This window comes from Mirounga leonina, unplaced genomic scaffold (assembly GCF_011800145.1).
Source record: "Mirounga leonina isolate KUSES-001 unplaced genomic scaffold, KU_Mleo_1.0 Mir_170, whole genome shotgun sequence".
Classification (NCBI taxonomy): domain Eukaryota; kingdom Metazoa; phylum Chordata; class Mammalia; order Carnivora; family Phocidae; genus Mirounga; species Mirounga leonina.
The window spans coordinates 32,050,552-32,075,167 of NW_023270433.1; the positions used below are offsets into that span (position 1 = coordinate 32,050,552).

General features: G+C 50.7%; 1 protein-coding gene across 1 annotated transcript in view; it reads left to right on the plus strand.

Moving 5' to 3' along the window:
- GABBR2 (gamma-aminobutyric acid type B receptor subunit 2) overlaps nt 1-24,616 on the plus strand; it is a 233,141-nt gene that overhangs the window by 140,512 nt on the left and 68,013 nt on the right. Inside the window, exons 8-10 of the mRNA XM_035016224.1 lie at nt 10,746-10,826; nt 13,476-13,626; nt 16,364-16,496. Of these exons, the coding sequence (XP_034872115.1) occupies nt 10,746-10,826; nt 13,476-13,626; nt 16,364-16,496 (365 nt within the window). The remainder of the gene's footprint in view (nt 1-10,745; nt 10,827-13,475; nt 13,627-16,363; nt 16,497-24,616) is intronic.

Genomic DNA, 24,616 nt, shown 5'->3' on the forward strand with positions numbered 1-24,616 from the left:
AGCACATTAGGCAAGTAACTTCACCTGTGTGAAGTCCTCATCTGTGAAATAGGAATATAATCCTATCTATCTTCTCGGAATGTGGAAAGAACTCGATAACACATAGAAATATGTGCATATATTTCTTGCTCAGCAAGTAGCAGCAATTATGATTAGCACTGTGTCAAAAAAATTATGACACTTTTCTGAAACAAATCCAGATTCTCTTGGTGTGTTGAAACCCCCAGGTGCCTTTATGTCTGCCTGCCCTTTATAGCTGTTCCCCACACTTAGCCATATGTAGGATGTCAGATACGGCAGGGTCTAAGAGATGATCCTGGGGCCCAGGGGAGGGAGGTGTTCCCCCCCCGCCCCGGGACACAAGCTGGTTAGTGGCAGAGCTAAGATGGGACCTCAGCTTTCCCCTTGTGCTCACAAGCACACCTACACCTGAGTGTTTTCCCTTCACCACATCTGTGCCCAGTTTTTAGTGAACATCAGAGCTGAACCTGCACATGCTTCTCTTTATATGTTTTTAAAACAAACATTGATCCTGTTGACAGAGGGATTCTGTGTTATTTCGGGACTAAAATGAGCCACTAGAATGCTGGGGGCATGTTCGTGTCCTCACAAGAGTTAGTTTTCCAAATATAGAGGATCTCAGAGGTGCGTTGTCTGCCAGGATGGAGCGGCGCTGAATTATTGGGCAGGTTGCCCAACCTGGGAGGGTGCCTGGTTATCATCTCGTTTCACAGAATGGAAACTGAGGCCCAGACAGGGGAAGGGACTTTCCTGGGGGAGACCCTGACTCACCATGGGATGGTGAGTTCATTCCTTCCCTTCTCTGGGCCCATGCTTCCCTGAGCTGGCCCGGACTCTGTTTTCTGGGACTTTCCAGGATTTACCCCGAGAATTGCCTCATGCCATGGGCCTTTCAAAAAGGCTTCTAAATAGAGCCCCATGTTGTTTTCTGCCATGTCCTTCACACCACCTCTCTCCCTGTCTGCTTGTCTCTCCCTTACCTCCTGCCTCATCTTTAGAGGGGACAGTGAACAGCAGAGCTGGCTTACTGACAGTCAGCCCCGGTGGTGGAGGATCCCTTTGCAGGGGTTCTTCGAGACTCACACCCAGGCTGTCTCAAAGCTCACTAACCTGATCTTGGAAGCTGGCCCATCCCACCTTTCCTCTGAAGACCTCACGCGATGCTCTTTCAGCTCTTTATTTGTGCAGGGCCTTCCGAACCCTTTTACCTACCGTAGAGGAAGCATTGCATCGGAGGCTCCGTTAATTCCTTTGCAAAACTAAAACACAGATGAGGTGGAAATGGGAGGTAGCTTTGGGAAGAAGACTAAAAGGGGAGCTAAGAAGCCATGGCCCTGCACTTTTTGATTCCAAGGCTGTAGGGTAGCACAAACACCTGGCGCTCAGTAGGCCCCCAGTGCAAGTTTATTGATTTAACCGGGAGGCAAAAGACCTGGGTTCAAGTCCTTGCTCTGAAACTCAGCAGCAGTGTAACCCTGGGCAAGTTACTTCATCTCCCTAAGCCTCAGCTTAATCCTCTGGAAAATGGGGTGACACTAAAGCCAGCCCTGCCCAGCTCCTGGGGCTGGGGAAAGGGCCAAATGAGATTTTGCTATGGCTTCTCAAGCCTGGGAAGCACGTCCCATTACTGACATGATGCCTGGCTCCTGGCCGGCTCTTGGTAACGTTTACTGGATTCGTTGGTGATAGGACTTGTAGAAATTTAAGAACATCTTCATTTATTTGTGGTTTCTGGTGACTTGTCTGGGAAACAGCAGTTAGCCTTGACAACAGAATGTGAGCGGAAGCTAATTCAAGATGATGGCCATTGTTGTTTCAGGCTGGAGAAACCATGTGTCTTGTCAACAGGACTGTTCTAAAATAATGTGCCAGAAAAAAAAATAAATAAAAAAAATAAAAAATAAAATAATGTGCCAGGGTTAGCCCCCCGGCCCCTCTTGAGACCGAGGCATTTTTAATCCAAGGAGGGCTTCAGATCCCTAAGAATGACCTTCTTCACTCCCAGCTTCCCTCCATTTACATTGTTTTCAGGGGTTCCCAAAGCTTTTTTTTTTTTTTTAATTTTATTATGTTATGTTAGTCACCATACAATACATCGTTGGTTTTTGATGTGATGATCCGCGATCCATTGTTTTCGTAGCTTTTAATTCCCAGCAGGACAATGTAGATGGGAGATGGGAGATGCCGTCAATGACACATCCATACTCCCAGAGCATCCACAATTCCAGAACAAATGCCTCATGAAAAGCACCTGCACCCCTCACCCATGCAAGGAGTAGGCCATATGTCAGGGAATTGGTGCTTCCAGGGACACCTTGTGCCAGGGAGGAGAGAGAAGCAGAGGATAAACCACCCAGCATCCTTCCTCTTGGGTGGGGCAACTGCAAGGTATATTCTGCTCTGTCTCCAGGGGTCCCCAGTGGAATTGTGCCTCAGTTGCCCGCCCAGAAACCTGCTCATGCATGCCCCCAGACTGGCTCCCTTCCCTGTCCTGTCTCACCTCCCCATACTTCTTGAGTGTGCCACAAGACCACCTCCCAAATCAATTCCATGTCCTCCTACTCTTGTCTCAGGTGCAATTCTGAGTGACGCACCTGTGGTCAGAAGCCGGCATTGGCATCCTGCTGGCCACACACCGTGGGTGCAGGAGGGCCAAGGCCTAAACCCCTTCTGACTCCACATTCAGTTGCCCTCCCCCTGCCCATGCTGGAGCTGACTGCCTTTAAACCACGTGTATGTGAGCATGAATGCCAGGGAATTGGCTTCTTTCTTCCCTCAAGAGAAGAAAGAATCCATGTTCCTGCCGAAGTCTAAACATGGTTCAGAATTTGCAGCAGGGAAGGAAGTTGAGTGAAGCCATGATTAGAGCCTTGTTTGTGCTGTTCTTTGGGAGCTCTCAGCATCTGCACGCTCGCCCGCTCACCGGCCCTGCCTTCATTAGGCCTGTTTGTCAGAGTCTTGGTGAGCGATAATGTGCTCGAATTTCACACGGCTTCTGTGCAACATAAAGGGCTCAGACTTCGGACTTTTCTATTTCAGCACCTGATTTGAAGGCACGGGGTCTTGCATCACTCCAACAGCATGATTGTCATTCAGAAGGTACCTAGTGAAATGTAGGCTTGTCCTCCCCATTTGCAGACATTAATTACCGTTTGGTCTTTGGGGTAACAGATACTGTTCTATTCAGTGCACATTTCCTGAGCATCTGCCAGGCGCTTTACCAAGTCCTCTGAGGGAAGCCAAGTTGAATAAGATACAGTCCCTGCCCCCTGGGGGCTTCATAATTTTTCTGGCCCAGTGCCAGGGTCTATAAAAGCAGGAAGATGATTTCCCAGAACTGACTAGAAAACTTTCGGAGCTAGTTTGACTCTAGTTTGAGATGCTTGAGGCTGGTTTTTAATGTCCTTTTCCTTCTGTCAAGGCATGTATTGTAGCTCCCTTCATCTAGACAAAGGTCTAGAAAGGCCAGGTCGTCCAACTGCCACTCGACTTGATATAATTAAGAGTGGAGACATGGGCCGCTGAAACGCAAGAGACCCTGGCAGGGTTGTGGGTCAGCAGAAATGGGATGACACACATGTATGTGGGCTCTTTGAGGCTGGGAGCCTGACCCTGACACTTCTGAGCCTTCATGATCCATGATCCTTATGTTTCAGAGAGCCCAAGGAAGGTAGCCTGAAAAAGAATTATTTAGCAGACCTTGTGTTTCATTGAGCCATAGACTCTCCATGTTGAAGGGAGCCGTGACTCTCTCTTGCAGCATTACCTCTCCTTGAATGCCTCCAGTGATGGGGAACTCATCCCCTCGCATGTAAATGAGCCTTGAAGCAGACATGTCTCTTCCTTACTAATTAGGTCCTGTGGCTTGATCTCTCTAAAGCCATCATTTCAGCATTCAGTTTAAAATAGTAAAATTAAAGGGGATCATTTTCTTAGCCTTGAGGGATGGTGAGAATTCCATGACATTGAAGCTATGAACGGTTCAGTGACTAGCACAGAGAAGGACCATGGCAACCGTGGGCTTCCTGCTCCTCTCCTGGGCACTCATGACCATAACCCCAGATCCGCGGCCCCGCCAGAATTTCTTGAGAAAAGTACTGTCTTGCTTCTCGCTTGTTTGTCTGTGGCCTATTTCAAGCATTTGCGCTCATCCCGCAGGGAAAGGCAAACACTCTAAGTGTTTAATGCATATATTGTGTTGGTATGTCCTTACAAAATATGGATTGCTCTTTCGTAGGCATATATTTTTATTTCTGTCTGTGCAACTGGATTATGTATCTTCTATTTCTTTCTCTATTTTTTTCCCTCCCCACTCAGCGCTTTGTTTTTTGGAAATGCTTCCATGTTCCTGTGTGTACATCTGAGCCATGCCTTGCGCTGATCATGCTTTACCCATCCGCTCTGCCAGTGACAGCTACCCAGGCCACCTGCAACTCCCTACCCATAGAAATAATGAGTGTCCTTGTACATGTCCCCTTCTGAACCCAACTGGGCGTTTCTTTAGGACAAATGTCCAGGAGCAGAACTGTTGGATGGGAAGGTGTGTGAACACTGAACATGCCTAAGATCCCAGATGGCTCTTTCAGTGCCCACACCTGTCTCCACTGCCACAGCATGGGGGTTCCTGTGTCCCTCCTCCCACCAACACTTGCCAGTCCCCGGCTCACTCGTTGTTTGCCAGGCTAAAGGCATAAAGTAATATCATACTGTAGTCTTAAATACCATTTCTCCGACCGCTAATGAGGTTTGGACATTTGTTCCTGTGCTCGTCAGCCATTTGTTGATCTTTCTGATCCTTCGACCACTTTTATTTTGAGGGTACTGTCTTTTTCTTATTGATTTGCTAGCGTTCCTTATGTACGCTAAATATTAGTCCCCTTTTACCTTTAGGCTTTGCAAATACCTTCTCCCATTCAGTCACTTGTCTATAGACTTAAAGTCCTTGTTGAACAGAAGTTCTTAATTTTGATGTGGATAAATTCCTTTCTCCCCCTGCCACTCCATGGTTTGGGCTTTTTAAGTTTCCTGGGAGTCATTTCCTGGCACCTGCATGCCAGCTCCTGACTGGGCACAGGGGGTGCCAAGCTGGGTAAGATGCAGCCCCTGCCCTCAGAGAGCTCCTGGTTGGGGGTGGGGGGAGCACAGACATAGGACCTCAAGTGGGTGTGATACGTGGTAAGGGTGTTCAGAGGAGGGGCACTTGCCTCCACCTGCCAGATTCTAGGAAGGCTGCCTGGGAGAGGAAGCATCTGAGTTTTCTTTCCTATCCCTGAGTTTGGGATTTTTTTTTTTTTAAGATTTTTATTTATTTGACAGAGAGAGAGACAGCGAGAGCAGGAACCCAAGCAGGGGGAGTGGGAGAGGGAGAAGCAGGCCTCCCGCCGAGCAGGGAGCCCGATGTGGGACTCGATCCCAGGACCCTGGGATCATGACCTGAGCTGAAGGCAGACGCTTAATGGCTGAGCCACCCAGGCACCCGAGTTTGGGATTCTGAAGGGCCAGTGGGAAGTTAGCTGAGAAGCGGAGACAAAAGGTGCTCTAGGTGCAAATAACCTGTTGTGTTTATATATGTCCTGGGTAACCCCAGATACTTAGCTTTTGCCCCTAGCCCAGTTAACCTAAGTCAACAGACAAATCTGCCCTTAGCAGGATTATCATATTCCCAAGCCATTTGGCCAGTGTCCACCCGGCCTGTTAAAAATTTCCAAACAAAGGTCAGTGACGTTAATTTGTTACAAATGTGGCAGTGGCATATTGTTTATGAAGACAGAGAAGAGTGTGTGCAGGATTCAGGCCAAGGAGTGCTGCTGAGAGGTGCTGCTCAGCTCTGCTCCTCACCCAGTGACAGGAGAGTCACCCTCTAGGGCCTGTCCACAGGCAGTGACCAGACTGGGGATCACTCCTGAGGAAGGGCTGGCCATCTGGAGAAGAGCAGAATCAAAGCCCGTGATCGCCATGTTCCCACCTCCGAAGAACCAGCAGGAGCAGGAGTCCATGTGATGTGTGGCCCCCAGGCAGAGGCAGGACCTGTGAGGCAGGTTTTCAAAGCAATTGCAGAATCATCGAGCAAGAGGTGGAGGCCACAGAGATCTCCCCACCCAGCCCACTCGCTTTAGCAAGACCCAGGCAGAGGCCAGGACTTCCTGGGGGCTCCTCACTGAAGTGACGGCAAAGCCAAGACTAGCTCCGAGGGTCCTGTCTACCAGCCAGAGCTTGCTCTTCTCCCTGCGTTTGGGATTTTGTTAGGAGGGCCTAGAATGGAATAACTTATAGCATTTTTTATTTTATTTTTGTTGAGTCAAGGCCATCCTGTGTTTTAGACCTTGGAGTCATACATTGAGTGTGTGTGTTTGTAACCATTAAACTTTAAAGAACACATATACCTCCTTCCATTCGGATCTAGAGCCAATTGAGGACTAATGGACAGTTAAGGGTGAGGGGAGTAGAACCCAGCTAATGCAAGAGACCCTGTAACTGGCTCTCCCGCCTAGGGGTTGCGGTCCCAGAAGGAGGTAGAATCACTGACGGAAGCTGTCTCCCAGCCATCTCGTGGATGCTCTCAGGCCCACAGCCAGTGAATATTTTCAGACTGGACTTTTTTTGGCAGCCTAATTTTCACCAATAGGACCTATTTCCTTTACGTATCATCCAAATCTAAAATTTGAAATAAAGAATGGGTTTTTTAAAGAGAACACTTCTTTTTGCCCCACAACGAGGAAGCAGCATTGTTCTTCGGGAGAGGGGCTCTCTTGTTCCATACTATTTTTAGGCTCTTAGCACAGAAACTGTCGGCATTAAAGGGCCTTCAGTCAAATCTAGTGGTACTCAACTCTGTGTGTTAGGATCGACTTAGGGGACTTTTAAAAATACTGCCGCCCAGAACCCACCCCTCAGCCCCCCAGAGGTTCTAATATAATGGGTCCATATTAGGACTCAGACGTATGTATTTTCCAGCAGTTCCCAGGTGATACTAATGCCCGGCCGGGGCTGGGAACCATTGGAAGCCCTGCTGTGCAGTTTGCCGATGGAGAAACTCAGGCCAGAGAAAGAGACAGTCTGTCCAGGGCCACACAGTGAGTCAGTGGCAAGCTGCGGCAGAGTTGTGGGGCAGGACGGCAGCCCTCTGCTCAATTCCTTCATCTACCCCCACCCCCTGGTGCGTCTTCCTAGCCTGTCCCCTGACCCACAGTCTGCAAGGCCCAGTCTGTATCCATTGGGTGGTTAACGCTGTTTGTGAGTTAGCAAGGAACCCAAGAGTTAAACATTGAGAGTGCTGGGTGCCTATCATGGTCACCACCAGCTGGGCCACCAGCTGGGCCATGGAAGAACACAGAGGGCACCATCCTTCTACCTGCAGACCCGGGAGGGGTCCTGGGTAGAGGACAGGGGATGAGACTCGATGCTACCTAAGGATGCCAGATGCAAGGCTTCAAGGCCCGCTCAGGAACTAACTGGCTGATAGGAATCATGAGGCCTGGGTACACCTAGGTCATAGCTCCAACACCAGGAGCTGTCACCCATGCCCTCAGCCCACAGCAACTGAGGTGCTCAGAGGGGAGCTACGTACTCAGAGAAGGCTTCCTGGAAGAGGTGGGTGTAGGATTGGGCCATGTTGGTAGAGGGAGGGGAAAGCCACCTTCCAAGCAGAGGGACCATTATGGGGAACCATGGCATTAAAAAAACCTAGGGAGTATTTGGGGACTGAGCAAATAGCTCAGTTACTTTTATCATGAGGCAAACTACAATTTATTGAACACTTACTGTGAGTTAGGCTGTAAGCCAGAAACTGCCCATATTTTCCTCTTTAATCCTCATGGCCACTTTGAAAGTTCCCATTTTCCAGCTGCAGCCACCTGCTAACAAAGGGCAGGCTGGAGGGAAATAGTATCTGCAGATGAGAATAATTTTACCTGCCTGGTGGGGCTGGGTGAGTCTTTAACTACAATGTCAGATATTATTAATTTTTTTTTAATCTTTGTATCTCCAGCCCCGAGCCTGGCAGATAATAGGCACCCAGTCAATGTTTGTTGAATGAATGAATGAATGAATGAATGAATGAATGAATGAATGAATGGAGTGCTTAAGGGATTTAGCACAAGCATGCCTCAGTGCCCAGATGTCCAAGGCGACCTTGGTCAAGGGTGAGGACAGAACCTCATCTTTCACCACCCACACTGATGCTTTTGAGGGATTCTTTATCAGGAAGTACCTGAGGCTGGGCCTGGCATGCAGTAGGCCCTCCATAAATGTGGGCTGAGTGACCAACAACTCTGCTCAGCATGGGTGGTGAAAGTGGTCTGAGTTCAGAGCTAAGGGAGCTCAGTTCACTTGGTCACTGCCCAGCACATGGCTCTGAGCGTTCACCTAACTTCTGTGAGGCTTCTCCCTCATCTACAGATGGGGGCAAATCATGCCCAGTTCATGGTTTGCCAAGAGCCTTCAATGCAAGAACATGTGACGCACCTATGAGCCCCCAAGCGGTACCCCAGGGAGAGATTCTGGTGATGATAGCTGTCTTGGGAAGCCAAGTATGTGCGCCCCAGCCAGTCGGCAGTTCCTCTTGGTGCCATGGGACAGTCCATCAGGGTATGTCAGTCGGGGGGGCAGGCTGTGTGGCTGGGGGTGCGGTGGGGCGCCAGCCACATCACTTCCCGGCTCCTGGTGATTTGTTCCAATCAGCCTGCATATTTCATGAGCTGCCTCCCCACACCAGATAAATAAATCAGGGCTTCCTCCTCTGAGCGGCAGGAGCTGATTGGGGCTGAGGACTTCAAAAGGCCAGAGCAGGGATGCTGGAGCTCCCAGCAGAGTCTGTTAATGTGACATTTAGGAGCTGTGATCCAGGCAGGCGACAGCCACCTGCAAAGGGGCAGGAAGACCACTGTAGTGGGAGGGAAGTGACTTTGACAACCCTGTTTTCCACCCCACAGTCAAAAGAACACAGGCAGAAGTGTGGCCTATGGGATTCCCTGTTCCTCTTCCCAAATGTGTATAAGGGACAAGCAGTGCGTCTGCATTTCTGCAAAGAAATTCCCTGAGAGCCAGAGCCCCAGCCGGCCAGCGGGTCCTCTGGGTGCACATTCGGAGTTCCCGCAGCCGTGTCACTTGATAACCTCCGGGCATTTGGAGGCCCAGCATCTGCAGCTCTGGGGACCCGCTTGCCCTGTGGGTGGGCATGTGGGCATGCCTCTCTGCAGTTACTACACGGAGGGGGCAGCTTGGCAGGAACTGTCACCACTCAGGGATCCCATCGAGGCAGCCCCATGTCAGCAAAGAGCATGGTCTGTGGGAAACATCCCGAGTTCGAGGCCGGGCTCTACTCTTAGAATCGGTGGAGTGGCAGCAAAGGCACAAGCTGCCGAGCCCTGTTGCCTCATCTGTGCGGTGGGACCGAAACCACCAGCTGCAGCTGTGAGAACCGAACAAGAAAAGGCACAGAAAGCTCCCAGCACAGGTCCAGGCACACTGTCCAGGCTCGGTGACTCCTCAGTGGTTCTCCCCGCCCACTCCCCAGCCCTTGCAAAGTGGTTCTCCCCGCCCACTCTTCAGCCCTGGGGGCTTCACCCTCTAGTTCCACAACCTTTGCCTTTGGTCCTGCTTCCCCAGACCTGCTTTGTCTGTGGTCACCAGTCCCCCCACACACCAAATCCATTAACCCCTTGCTCAAGGGGCTTGTTGTTCTAGTCTCTCGGTGACATCTGACACTGCTAGCCAGCTTCATTGTGAAATTGTCCCTTTCCTTGGCTCCCATGATGCCCACTCTCTCCTGCCACCCTGCTCCCGGCACCCTGGCCAGTCCCTCCCAGTCTCCTTGCAGCATCCTTGCCGTGCCCAACCTCCCCCCGCCCCCCCCGCCGCCGAGAGGTTGGTGCTCCCAGGATTCTGCCCTTGGTCCTCTCTGCTCTTTGGCACTGTCCCAAGGGATCTCCTCCCTGCCCCCTGCTCCAACTCCCAGTTCACATGCTGATGGCCCCAACTCTCTCCCCAGCTCAGACCTCTCCCCTGTCTCCAGACCCAAGGACACCTCCACCCTCACCAGTCTCATGATCCATGAGCACGTCCGGCTTCACTAATACTAATTCCACCTCAGAATGCATTAATAGGAATATAATGTGCAAAATGAAGGAGGGGATAATCCCCTGCACTTGCTGCTGACCAGACCATGCCTAAAGAAGTATGTTGGTCAGTCCTTGAGTCTACACTCTCTCAGACACAGTGACATTGTGTGGCGTGGCCCAAGGAGGAACCTGGAGAGGGCTGAATTAGAAATGATATTCTGTAAGGTGAGGTTGGGGGCTGGCACCAGGGGGATGATCTGTGTCTTCAAGTCTCTAGGGCTGTCCTGGAGCAGAGGGAGCCGAAGCGGTCTGTGTGGTCCTAGATGACAGAGCCAGAGACCAGGGGAAAGTTACAGAGACCGTTCAGCCCAATGACCAGGAAGGACTTGGTAACAGACGAGTCCGTTATGAAGGGAGAAGGCCTCCATCCACAAGGCATATAGCAAAGGGGGGGGATCACCAGCGGATGCACTGGGGTGAGAGGGCGTCTGTCCCACCCCAGATCCAATCGGAGGTTTTGCGATTCTACCCGGAAAAGGCCCTGGGGCAAAGGAAAGCCTGTGAGAATGTAGCCAGGGCCTGTGGGGGTGCAGGAGCTGCGACAGGAACAGCCAGCCACAGGCACGGGACTCCATCTAACCAGCCTCTGTCTCTTGTTCCCCACAGATAGCAGGGAGGTGAAGGTGGGAGAGTACAATGCTGTGGCTGACACACTGGAGATCATCAACGACACTATCAGGTTCCAAGGTAAGGCAGGTGGGCTTCTCATAGGAGGGGGCCTGCTCAATTGCTCCCAAGGTCAGATACTGTCTGAGGGCTGGGGTCAAGCTCGGAGTCTTTGGCTTCCTGGGGAAGAGGGAACCTCCTTTCCTCTCAACACATACACTCACTGAGCACAGGGTCCCCATCACTCACATGGGAGCTGGCTTCCTGCTCCTAGGATAAGTCACTGAAATTTGCATGGCGTGCTGTCTCTTACCCAGGCATCTACATTTAAACCAGTCCATAGCCAGGAGTAATTCTGTTTAAATGTGACCCAGCTAAATTTAGATCTGTCTCCTACTGGGAGAAACGACTTGGTTGGGTTAGAAATAAAGCCTGTCCACCGGCTGGTCTTCCTGAAGATCATTCCCTCTTCTTCTGCGGGAGAACTCTTCCTCAGCTTCTAGAACCAAATCAAATGACACTCTTCTGTGCAGCCTTCCCCGATTGCCCCCAGCTGAGCTAATGGCTCCCTTGTCTTGGCTTTCAGTGTTTGTCTCTGCCTTCCCCATAGTCACTGTCTTTTGCATGGAAATTTCTAGGTTGTTAGACCATGAGCTCCCTGACTGGATCCTATCTGACTTTAAACTCCTAATGCCTAGGGCGCCTGGGTGGCTCAGTCGTTAAGCGTCTGCCTTCGGCTCAGGTCATGATCCCAGGGTCCTGGGATCGAGCCCTACATCGGGCTCCCTGCTCGGCAGGAAGCCTGCTTCTCCCTCTCCCACTCCCCCTGCTTGTGTTCCTGCTCTCGCTATCTCTCTCTCTGTCCAATAAATAAATAAAATCTTAAAAAAAATAAAAAATAAAATAAAATAAATAAATAAACTCCTAATGCCAGCCGGGGTCTGACACATGTCGAAGGTTCATATTTGATCAAAAACTAAACACATGACTGATCAACTGAGGGGATGACTGGGTGGGTGAATAAATGAATGAAAGGTGATTCCACAGAGAACACGGTTGTGGGGAAAACAAACAAACAGACGCCTGCTGGCTGAATGAATGCATGGATGCTCTTTGTGCATTGTGTGTGAAGGCACTATTTTCGGGGGAGGGAAGGTAGAGTAAGGAAGAGGAGATGTGGTCAGTCTCCTGACGTCATTTCTGCATGAGCAGCGAGTGGTCACAATCATCATATACCTGCTGGTCCAAACCTCAGCTCTTTTCTCAATGCCCAGAGATGGACTTGTTCCCAGCCAGGAACTCACGGGCACCCCCAGGTTGGCTCTAGTGTTTGGAAACCAGAAGACACCTGAGCCAGCGTAATGCAGCCAGAGGTTCGCTTAGGGGTGGGAGGTTGGGGGGAAAAAAAGGGAAGAATGGTGGAAGAAGGATTCAGATGTAGAGCTTTCACTTCTGGAAGCAAGAAATGGTGTTACTTCACTTACCTTGTGTCTGTTTTTGCCCTGACCTTCGGCCACTCCTTCAAAATGTTCCTTTACGTGGAATTGCTTAAACTTTACATTTAACCATGCTAGCAGGTTCCTAGCTGTTTTAGAACCTGGCAGTTTCCCTGCTTAGATGGTTCGAACTCTTCTTATCCCCTGAATGTTTCCAAACACGTTTGAACTTGCTAGCAGAGTTTTTGAAACACAGATGTTCAGAGATCTCCATCCCTGCTGCCACACCTGCCCATCCTCTGCTTGTCCCCTGGGAACGGAGGTGTGACCCAGGCTGCCCCCCACGGCACAGCCATGGTGCGGTCCTCATGACCCCTGTGGGGGCTCCCCGGGCTCCCCGCCTTCCCCACCAGAGAGAAAAGCCCCAGTGTTTCACGGTTCCGCAGCAGAAGCCTGACTTGAAATAGCAGCTGAGAAGAAAGGGATTTGTAAGAAGTGGGGCGGGGTGGGGCGAGTCCCTGCACCCCTCCTCCCAAACCAGGCTGGATCCAGACAATTTTGCCAGCGACCAGAAAGATGAGTTTTCTCTGAGGCCCTCAGGGCTCCCCTAGGTTCCCGGTGCCCGTGGAGAATGAGCAGGGACAGCTCTTCAGTCACATAGAGAAATGCAACCCCACAGTTTTGGTCCAGTCCTGGCACGGTAGGGAGGGGGAGGCATGCCAGTAGCTTCTGCCTCCCACAGTGAGTGAGGCTTATGAGAATGGAAAACCAGAAAGAGCTTTTATAACATAATGACCTTGAGGCAGAAAACCCACGCCCAGAGACATCTCTGTCTCCATGGAACTGACAGGCAAAGTGTCTGCCCTGTTGAGGGTGGTCATTATCACGTGTCAGAGCAGAGTCCTTGAGAGCCCAAGCCAGGTGCCTCGCCCCCAGTGACACCCAGTGGGACCCACTCACAGCGTCCAGCCCTGTGCCTTCCGAGCTGCTGTTACCTTTGGGGACAAATGGGGATGGTTTTTCAACAGGATAATTAGACCAGATCAAATCCTAGTCTTTTAATGGCTGTTAAATGCATCACAAATTCCTTATTGATTCTATTTAGAGAAAGAAATAAGTCCTAGCTAAGGCTCCCTGCCGGTAGATTGGCCGACCACTGGAGCCCTCTCCCCCAGTAGCTGTGTCCTGCTCAGAGATCGTGTCCAGGTGCCAGACAGCAAGACATGCAGGCAAAGGTGTTCTCGAGGGCTGACCATGCACCGGGCTCAGCTGGTGTCTGTTCCTTGGCCTTTAGGATCCGAGCCACCAAAAGACAAGACCATCATCCTGGAGCAGCTCCGAAAGATCTCCCTACCTCTCTACAGCATCCTCTCTGCCCTCACCATCCTGGGGATGATCATGGCCAGCGCTTTTCTCTTCTTCAACATCAAGAATCGGAATCAGAAGTAAGCCACTCACAGCCTCCTCTTGGATGATGCTTTCCGGATTGACAAACTCGTAGATAAAGTGTAGGGACTTCACATGACCGATGCACCAGGGGCACAGAAGTTTTGGGGACAGTTTTCTAAAGTGGTCGTTCGGTCCCTGGGATGTGATTAGATGTTCCATGTAATGTACGTACTCTCTCTCTCTCTCTCACACACACACACACACACACAGAGGCAGGGCTGCTGGTTGCACAGGAGGACTGGGATAAATAAACTCCAAGGGTCTGAGTCTCTAGGCCTCCTCCACTTTGTACGGTGCAGGAGGGAAAACACAGAAGCAGGAGCTCCCCCAAAGTCTTGGCTCCACCCCCCAGCGTCGTGGGGAAGCTCTGCCCAAGGGAGTCACTGAGTTCAGGAAGGGGCTCCACCCCCCGGGACAGTACTTTACAGCCTGAGAAGCTCCTCCCTGCCATCATTCTCACTGGAACCCTCAGATAACTCCCCCCGGATCACAGATGAGAGTCCCGAAGCCCAGTGACAGAGGGAAGGCCACCGTCCAAGGCCACACTGCTGTGTGTGGCAGAATGGGTCCCCTGGGTATCCCGCTTTGATTTCTCTTCCACCACACAGGCTCTTCCCTCTCTGGAGGAGAGCAGCTCCCCGTCTGAGTTAATTCGGTCAGCCGTGGGTAGAACAGGCCGCCACCCAAGCGGTGGTGTTTACCGCGCGCAACCAGCTTCTGTGGTTCCCACGGCAAACCCCTGGACCCAGCTCCCTGGGTTGTTGGGGAGCCACTGAGCAGGGGCTCAGAGCAGGGCCGCCAGGGGCACAGCCTTGCTGACATCAAGCCCAGAAGCCACGCTGTGTGACCTTCCTGGCAGCCAGGAGCAAACCTGATTCCACAGAGAACACGGTTGTTTTCTTTTTTTCTCTTCCCGCTTGCAAAGACAGAACTTGGAGGCTCTACATTTCTTTGTTGTTGTTTTTGGTTTTGATTAGGTCAAACCTATTTCCTGAAGAACAAAAGGAGTTTTATTCACTTGTTGTTTTATTTTCTATACATCACTAACACATACACCACCACAAAAAAAATTGAAGGAAGTTTCACCTACTCTGTACAAACCTTAACTGATGACCATGCCCATTAGCATTTGGACGAGGCCTGGGCACAGAATCAGCTCTCAATTAATATTAGACTCCTTTTCTACAAGCTTCCAAAATACCTATCTTAACAGCAAGTTGCCCCTATTGTGAGACTAAACTCCTTTAATTCGGTAACTACCCCGTTTTGGCCCTCCTGTAGAAAATTACTGTTACTCTTCCCAGTAGGCTGGCATCTATGTGAATTTTTTGACTGGCTTTGCAGATTAAAAAATCTGAAAGAAATAAGAATAAATGTCACAGTTGTTCCAAGTTCCCCTCACTTTTATGTCCCTAAATGCTATCTATTTGTTAAGGTCCTTTTCCTCCAGGTAACCAGCCCAACGCCTGGCCTCTCCCCTCCCCAGCTTCTCGTGGTAATAAAGATGAAGGGGTCTTAGCGGTCCATGGTTTGCAGAAGGACCTCCAGGAATCCAGCGTCCTCTGAGCTGCACACTTGCCCTGGGCAGTATGATCTGGGCTCCTGTCTTACTCCGGAGGAGACTCAGCCAGGCCAAGTGGCCTGCCAAGGGTGCACCTCTGTAGGGTGGCTCCACCCCGTGCTCCCAGCTCAAAAGCCGCATGCAATCCATAATTTACACCAGGCTTTTTGTCTCTCTTCCACTTGGACACATTGCATTTTTTAAATGTGAAAGGATTCATAGAATGGCAGAGTACAAGAGAAAATGTTCAGGGAACAAGTGACCATATTTACAATCTGCAAAAGAGCACTTGGACCAGGGGGCGCCTCAAAACCCAAGACAGACCGAGTGGATTGTGCTGGGGTAGCCAGGCACTTCTGAGGGTGAATTCCAGCTAGCCGTTGGTCTCAGCCAGGCCTGGCTTGCTGGGCAGCTGGGAGCCAAAGCAGAATTCCTGCAGGAGGTGAGAGACAAGCGTGTAGAGTGTGGGAGTGTAAAGAATACCCCCAGCAGCAGCCTAGTGAGGACAGGGGTAGGGTGGGGATGGGGACTGCATTGTCCATGTTTATCACCTAATGCCTAGGGGAGGTGTTCCTGTGCATGGGTGTGACCCCTTTGTGCACAAGACCGGGTGAGCTTCAGACAGCTGGAGTGAATGCTCACATACCACCTGGTGACCACACTTCTTGAGCAGCCCTGAGTGCTCACCTATAGACCGCCTAGGCTGGGCCCACCTGGTAAGGTGGAGGGTGGTGTGGCCTTCTCCCCCTCACCTCCCTCCTCCCTTAAGGCTGCTGAGCTTAAGTGTAGAATTCTCTAGACTTAGCCTATCTTCCCAGCCCCAGAGGAAAAAAAGACATGTTGCCTTAATAAGGTGTTTGTGTAAACTGAAAATGAATGGTTGAAGAAGCTGGTGTTACAAGCTGCCCCTAGAGAAATGATAGGTGAACTTGATGGAGGAAAAATCCACCAGTAGCATTATATAGCTTCTAGGGTCCTTTAGTGAGGGGGAAGCGGCCCCTAGCAGGTGCACAGCCTGGGATGTGGGTGGTGGGGAGTGGAGGAAACCTGGGCTTGCATTTCTCTCTCCTCCAGCCTTGGCAACACCATAGACCTAGCAGGCATTCAGGGAATGTTTGCTGGAGGAATAACAACATTAACATTTCTGTTAACTGTCGTCTTTCTCTTGGCAGGCTGATAAAGATGTCCAGTCCGTATATGAACAACCTCATTATCCTCGGAGGGATGCTCTCCTATGCATCGATATTTCTCTTTGGCCTTGATGGATCCTTTGTGTCTGAAAAGACCTTTGAAACACTTTGCACCGTAAGTCATTCTGCATCTTCTCGGGGTATAGGATATAAGGTTTTCTTGGTTTTCCATCCTCAAAAGTGCAGATACAAACCCAGAAATGAATGAAAATATGTGAACAGGCAAAAGACAACTCATTCATGAGCCGTTCATGCAGTTCCAACAAGGCAGTATGTTGTTGCTTTCAGACCGGAATGGACTTCAGTATTGCCTGCAAAATTAAGATCATGGATTTAACAGGCCTCCGCTAGAAAACAGTCCCCCAAGGGATAACCAGGTAGCCTTTAAAAGCGAGGGAGGAAAACTACCAACCAGAAAAGGATCCACACCTGGGGTCAGGGTCAGGGCCATGTAAGAAGGAATAAATCTGCCCGTGTATCTCAAGAACTATTACAGAATAGGATAAGAGGTGTCTATGCGTGTGATTTTGAGTCATATAGAAAAAACCAGAGCCACTATTCTCTATTTAAGCAGTGTTTCTCAACCCATTTTTTTCCTTATTGCTCCCCTAAGAAGCCTTTTTAGACTTTTTTTATAATTATCTCATGAAAATTTAATACTGAAGATATACTGTATGTTTATATGTTGTATGTATATCTATGGTTTATACACGGAAGAGTAATATTTTCCCATTTAAAAACCAGTGTTTGCCCCCTTGGGAACTATATACCCCCATTGAGAATGCATATACTTAAGGAAGAACAAGACAGTGTAATTTATTAACTATATTTTAGAAATCCTATTTTGAACATTAATTACTGGGTTTTAAACATTCGCTGCCTCCTTGGTGGTGGTGGTGGTGGTTTTTTCGACAAGAGTTTATGCATTAGCAATTAACAATGGTGTAGAACTCACTCTCAGATGAAAGTATCACTGACTCGCTATTTAAAATGAGAATGAGCAGTTGGGATTTATTTCTGGAGTTTGACTACTGTGATCTCTCAAAACTGGGTTAGCCATTTGGGTCTCTGTATTGTCCCAAATGCAATCAGTCATCAAATTCCCAGCCTGGAGGACCAGAGCTAGAAGGGATGGCCAGAGGATCCGTGTTGGCCAGATTAGTTGAAAGCGACTCTTTTGTTGTTACTGTTTTCTTGTAAGGGGTTAAGAGCAATACAGGCCCTTTTTTGCACAGCAGTCTGTTTTCGATTATACTTGCTGATCTCAGGTCTCAGTGTCGCCCACTACTGGACACTTACCCTAGCAGCGAGGGAGAAACAGTGGAGGACCCCTTCCTTCCAAGTGCGGCAGGTCAGCATCCACACCTAGGACTGGTGGGGCTGCATCCGGTCCCTGTGCTGAGACAGCACATGGAAAGAAGGGGAGCCCCCTGGATCTTATGCCATACGTGACGATGCCCCCCGAGTCCTGCAGATGATTAGATCGGACTGACTCTCACATGGCACCAAGAAATTGTTCATGTTACCAGTAACTTCAGTGTGAATTGCCTAGCAAGTGAGATGCCCACAGATCTCTTACTCTGTCCGGAAGTTTCCATCTGAGAAGCGTGTGGTGGAGCCCCTGATACCCTAGAGGACAGGGAGCGTCCGAAGAAGTACGCCGAGCTGCTCCAAAGTCCCTGTGGGTGTGGCTCAGCCGTGTGTTCCCTCGCAAGTGTGACCCTTTGGCACAAGGATGACCGGGGCTTGTGGGGGTCTTGCTCATTTTAGGGATGCCGTGAAGACCCTTAGGTCCCTCGCGGTCAAGTCCCCTACATTTCTGTTCAGCATGACTTTTGACTTTTGGGCCCTTGCAGTTTCATGGATGCCACATGTGTCCGAGGTCAGCTTTCCTGTGGGCAGGGGTGAGGCCACAGGAAGGGGTTCCTGAAGCACCCGGAAGAAGCTAAGCGAGGAGAGTGGGGATTTCCTTCTTCCCTCTGCACCTGGGGATACCCCCCCAAATTTGAGGAGACCATGATTACACCAGTAATGAAAATGGTATCAGGAGCCAGTGTGGTGAATTGTACTTTCCACAGTTCTGATGACTCCGTGGCACCCCTGAGAGCTGAGGGGCCCCCCTCGGTCTCCCTGCCAAGAATCAGGGAGCAGAGCCCTACCCTGGCCGCTCCTGGGGCCCCTCTCTGTCTGGCTTCGGTCACCTGCAGGCTGCCCCCCTGGGAATGCATCCACTGGCCTGAGTTTCAGTCAGAGAGGGTCTCTTCCTCCCAGGAAGAACCTCCTGACTTCTTACCCTGCTTAGGGGCCAAAGTGCTTTCTCGACTGGGACCTGAATCCTGCAAACACTGGATGATGTAAGCTAGGGAGCAAAAAAAAGGGACATCCCCCACACCTGGGTTTTTTTCTTCTAATGAAGCCTGACATTCTGTTCTGGGAGTCGCGCTCATTTGTGTAAGGGGAAGGTTGTCCTGGGAAGGCTGGCAAGGCAGTATGAATAAATCATAAAGCACTTTACAAATCAGCATTAGCTCCAAACACGAGGGCTCGGAAGATGTTAGGCCCCGGTTCTCACCATCCCTGAGGATTCATTTATTTGCAGTCAGGGCTGTTTCAGAGGCTCTGCAAAGGGGAACCCACATTCATGACTGTGGGGAAGAAGCGTAGATTAACTACTCTGGACTGAATTGGGTCAGCACAAATGTGCACATGGGTTAGGACTGGGGTCATCTAGTTAATAATTCCCCATATCGCTCAGGAAGGAGAACTGAAAGCTCCTGAATTTAGAGCCTAAATACCAGTCCCCAGTGAGTGCAATTTGGGTTGTGCTCCACCTGCTATTCCCCAGGGCTTGGCTCCTTTATTTTACTTGGTGCCTTGGATTCTGTTCTCTCTGGGCCAAACGGGCCCCCCGCTGGTAAACACCCACCGGGCTGGGAGAAGGAGGTAGAAGCAGGGCCAGCTAGTTCAGTGAGCACAGATCTTGAACAGCCTGGGTGGGACTCCCACCCCTGCACGTACTGGCCCCTGACTGTGGCCAGTGACTTAGCTTCTCTGAGCCTCAGTTTCACCATCTGTGAAATGAGCATAACAAATCCCCGTGCACGATGGTGGGTCACTGGGATGATTGCAGTCAGGCGCCGAGAGCACGGGACGCAGCAGGTGGGCGGCTCTCTCCCGGTCACAGTTACAGTCCTGGTGTCCTGCTCTGTGTCCTAGAGGCTATTTTTATAGGATAAAGGACAAGGCAGAACATGAAGCCAGCTTCAGGTGTGGAGCAATAGAAGGCACAGTTCAGTCTGTCCTGCTACTATGCGAATGCCATTCTTTTTTCTTTTCGTTTGCAATGTGGAAACAAAACACAGTGATAAACCATGAACACCACCTCAGGAAGAAACCCGTGACGGTCATGAGATTATGCCTCTCTAGGGGCTGTCCCTCTGCCCAGGAGGGCCATTATAACTTGGACGGGGGGTGGTGGCATGTGTGAGCATGCCCTCGCACGCGTGAGTGCATGCACGTGCACGCACGCACACGCACACACACCTACTGCTGGGGAAGCAGTTACACTTAGTTCCCATTCCCCCTACCCGCCCCCCGCCCATTCCCGCTGACCCTTTCAGGAATCTTCCCAGCCTGGTTTCAGCAAGACTTGGAAACAGCTCCAGCTACACTTGCTGTCTCCCTGGACACTGTGTGGGTAGTGGGATCACCATAGCGACGTGGCCCCTGTGGGCAGGGAGCTGCCTGTGAGGACAGTGCTGGGCGTGGGCCAGAGGCCCCATGCCAGGGGCTGTGGGAATGCCAGCTCAAAACTTACTCGCTGCCCTGGCTCAGGAATCCCTGCCCCTGGCAGCCCAGAGAGGGAGCAAGATGGGTGGGGGAGAGAAAAGGCGCTTGTCTTCCTTGGGGGATCCTAGGCAGAACCCCCAGCATGAGCACGGAAGGGTGAGAAGTAGCACTCTCGACAGCCTCGGGAGCTCTCGGGGCATCGCTGGGGGTGGAGGCAGTCAGCAGCGCCATGTTAACTCCCCAGGCCTGTGCCCTCCTGAAATTCAGTACTCTGCGCTGTGATTCACCAGGCCCAGCCTGCTGCCCCATGGAGACGTCCCTTCTAGTCCCCACAACCCCCTGACAAGGCGAAGTTCACTGTTCCGACTTGACAGGAGAGAAAACTGAAACTGTCACACACGGCTAGGTGGCAGGACTGAAGTTTGGGACTAGGTCTGCTGGACTACAGAGGTGTCTGAGATACTTCATTCCTTTTTTTTTTTTTTTAAAGAAATATATATGTATTTGTTGCTAGCTGGTTCATACCCGAGAAACAGGTCCACCAAATTCTTAGGGATGCAGTCAACATTTATCCCAACCCCAAAATTTGTCCATTCAGATTTTTAAAACTTGAGATATCATTCACATACCATAAAATTCACTCTTTTAAGGTGTATAATTCAGGGGTTTTCATATATTTCTTCATTCATTTTTGATCCGTCCCCAAGCATCTCAGAGTACCTAGCCTATAGGAGAATTACAGTCAGACTGCTTTGTGTTCAAATCCCAACTACACTATTTCCCAGCTGTGTGACTTAACTTTACTCCTCTGTAAAATGGGCATAATAATAGGCTTGGGAAGATTCAGCAGCACAGTGTACACAAAGCATTTACTGCCTGCCTCCCAAGAGGATTCAGTAAATGTTAGCAATTACCACCATGAATGACGGGATTGTATCTGTATACTGGTATTCCCCTATGGACGCTGCTCAGAGAGATGCTGATAAAGCACAGTGAACCTGGGATGAAGAAGAGCCTGGAAAAGTGGTGTTGGTGCTGGTTGATTGGACGGAGGTATATCCGTGGGGACTTCTGGCCTTACATGGCCTTGCTCTCTTAGAACTGGGGCAGGGACAGACTCAGGCCCTACGTCAAAGCCAAGCTGCTGTATCTCTGTCACCCTCAGTGCCGAAAGGGGCCTCGGGCAGGCAGGCAAGAACAAGGCAGGGGGGACTCGGGGCGCTCCCACACAAGTCCACAGGCATCGGCCGCTCTCCCGGCAGCTCAGAGGAGTGGGGCTTAGCTGTAGAGCTCCCAGCTGCCTCTAATTTCTGACAATTCCAATTCCTTCTTTTTTTTTTTTTTTTTGACTTTTTATTAAAGTATACACCCCCCCACACACACACATATCATAAGCATCTAACTTAGTGAATTTTCACAAACTGAACTCAGCTGTGAATCCAGCATCCTGCCCAGGAAACAGACCACTGCTAGCATCCTGGAAGTGGTCCCTGTCCTCCTCCAGTTGCTATCCACGCCCCCCTCAAGGGTAACCACCACCCTGTCCAAAGCAGCTTTGGATAAGATCGACCAGCAGTACCTCAGTGAGCTTGTGGGTGGTCAGGAACCTGGAGAGGAAGACACACAGAATGATTTGAAAGTTCATGAAGAAAACACCACCACTGAAGAGTTAGAGGCACTGGGGGAGTATTTAGGAAAAGGCGATGATCATAAGGACATGGACATCATTACCAAGTTCCTTAAGTTTCTTCTTGGTGTTTGGACTAAAGAATTGAATGCCAAAGAAGATTATGTGAAGCGCAGTGTGCAGGGCAAACTGAACAGTGCTACTCAAAATCAAACTGAGTCCTATCTCAGACCCTTTTGCAGAAAGCTACGGAAAAGGAATCTTCCTGTTGATATTGAAGAATCCATAACAGATATTATTAAATTCATGTTGCAGAGAGAATATGTAAATGTACATTACCATGCTGGGCAGCAGTCTCATGGTTATGATGAGCTTATCTAGATTGTGTGTGCATAATACATTCATTTGGTGTGGGAGTATTTTACATAGGAGCTTTAAGAATAAATGCGAAATGAATTAGTAGTAAAAAAACAAACAAAACCTTTTATCTAATTCATTGTCAGCTTTATTATTAGGTATTGATAATAAGCTTTTCTGATCACACACACACAAAAATGCCCCTCCATGAGCACGTGAATCACCTGGGGCGCACGGTGAATGCGGATTCTGACTCAGGAGTTCTGGGGTGCTCCTGAGACGCCGCATCTCTAACAAGCTCCCAGACCACACCCAGAGTACAAAGGTCAAGGTTAGAACCCTGCTTTTTTTCCGTGTTTGTCTCTTGGAGACTGGTCATGGAAGAGAAAGGGAAGCATCAGAAACCTTGTCCCTGGGCCTCCCCCCTGAAATTTCTGGAAGCAGAGCAGCCCCATCACAGGAGGCAAGGTTGGTTTCTGGGTCCTGAAGCGTGCTCTCAGCCCTCCACGCTGCTCACAAGAGGTGTGTGAATGATCTCAGGATGGGCAGCAACTGGGAAGAGTGGGGTGGTGGGGGCGCAGGCATTGGATTAAGGGGCAGGACGCCCTCTTCTAGCCCTCCTGGGATGCTAGGATTTTCTGACTCTGACTCAAAAGGCAAAGGCAAACTGAGAACACCCATCTGGCCTCCCAGGAAGTTCAAGTCTAGGAAGAATTAGTGATGCTTTGAGTTAAAAGGCCATAAATGTCTGTGATGTTTCTTGCTTGGGGATTTCCTTCTGAGGCAGCTGAGAGATAACCGGATGTAATAATGTGGTTGAGGGGGCTGTCTCAGCCTGCAATCCTGTGCTTTTGCGTCTGGCCATGGTAGAGGGCTTTGTGATTTCGGAAGGTGGCTGGGAGCCTGGGCCAGGGGATGCCCGGAGTGTCTGACGGTGGCCTTGCCTGGCAGGTTCAGACTAGGGGAGGGAGGCAGCCAGTCCCTTTGGCTGCCAGGGCCTGTTGGGGCCAACTGGAGTCTTGGAGAGGCTGCAGCCCCCCTCTTACAGTGGCGACCTCCCCACCCCATCTCTACCCCGGGCCATCCAGGGCCTTCGGTGGTGAAGGGGTCCCTCTGGCTTTGAGAAGGGCACCAGAGGCTCCCAGACCCTCCAGCAGATGATGTGCTCCCAGCCCACACACCCTCATGTGGGTCTCTCCATGCCCTGGCTCTGGTCCTATACGTCATTCATCCCCATGGTAACATCTCCCAGGCACCGACTGTGCGCCAGGGCCTATGGGCACAGGGCTGGGCTGCATAGACCGCTGCTCTCAGGGAGCTGGCTGTGTAGACGGGAAGATGTAGGCAAACAAGTAACTATCATTCGGGATGTTGTATGCCCTGATGGGGGGTGCCTGGGGGAGGGAGTGAGGGCCAAAAGTGAAGGGACAGATCAGGGAAGACTTTAAGTAGGGGACCCCTCAGAATGAGCAGCAGTTATTTCTGGAAGTCCTGAAATGCCCATGAGTTTCATAGCGGCTGTAGTCACTATGGTGCATCCACTCTCCCCTCCCCCTCTTGGCCCAGCCCCTACTCATCTGCATCCTCAGTCCCCCAAGCTGCATGGAGGCGCCCCCCCATGCCCACACCCCATGCCCCCAGGCTGCCACCACCCATCTTGAAAACATGAAAACATCACGCATCCAGAAAATTCGCCAGCTTCTCATGGCCCAGACACCTGCTGGGGTCGCGCGGAGGGAAGGGAAAAAAGGCCTCTTCCCTCACTCTGTGTTCTGACGCCTGAGCAAGGGCCACCAAATGCACTGTGTGGGCGTCAGGGGCAGCGGGAGTTGGATTTCATCCAGTGGTCTGCTCAGTTCTTCAGCTGAGAGGGCCTTAAGGAGGGGATTCTTTCAAAAGGGTCCTGGGGGGGGGGGGGTTGCCTCTCAGAAATTCCTCCTCCCAAAAGGGAGGCCTTTCTCTAATCTGCCCAAGGCTCCTAAGATGCCCCCATTGGGCCCAGAGTACCCCTTTTTGTACCCAGCATCTCCCGTGGCCCCCTGAATTGTACCTTCCCCCCCGCTCCCCCCGAAAGGTTTTGCTGCACTCCAAACCCTAGAGGGCCTTTTCTGTGCAGTTCTTGCTTCAAGGACCCTGGGCAAGACAGGATCTCCTGGAGCAGTTTATAGAGCACGGTCTTCAAAGGCTTATTGCCTCAGGATACACACCAAATCTCACCCCTTGCCCCAGGAAGATGTACATAATAGAGGCTTGGGTCTTGCTTTTGGACAGTCTGGGTCTTCTTTACCTACCTTCTCACTATTGATTGCCTGGAGTGAACAATCAGAATGAAACAAAAGGTTTTAGAACCTCACTGGACAACGGGAAAGCATCTTGCTCCCCAGCATCCAACCAGCCCCCAGAGCTTCCCTACCATCTGCCTTCCCGGCCCGGGGCCCATATGCCTCTGTCGTGGCAGGAGG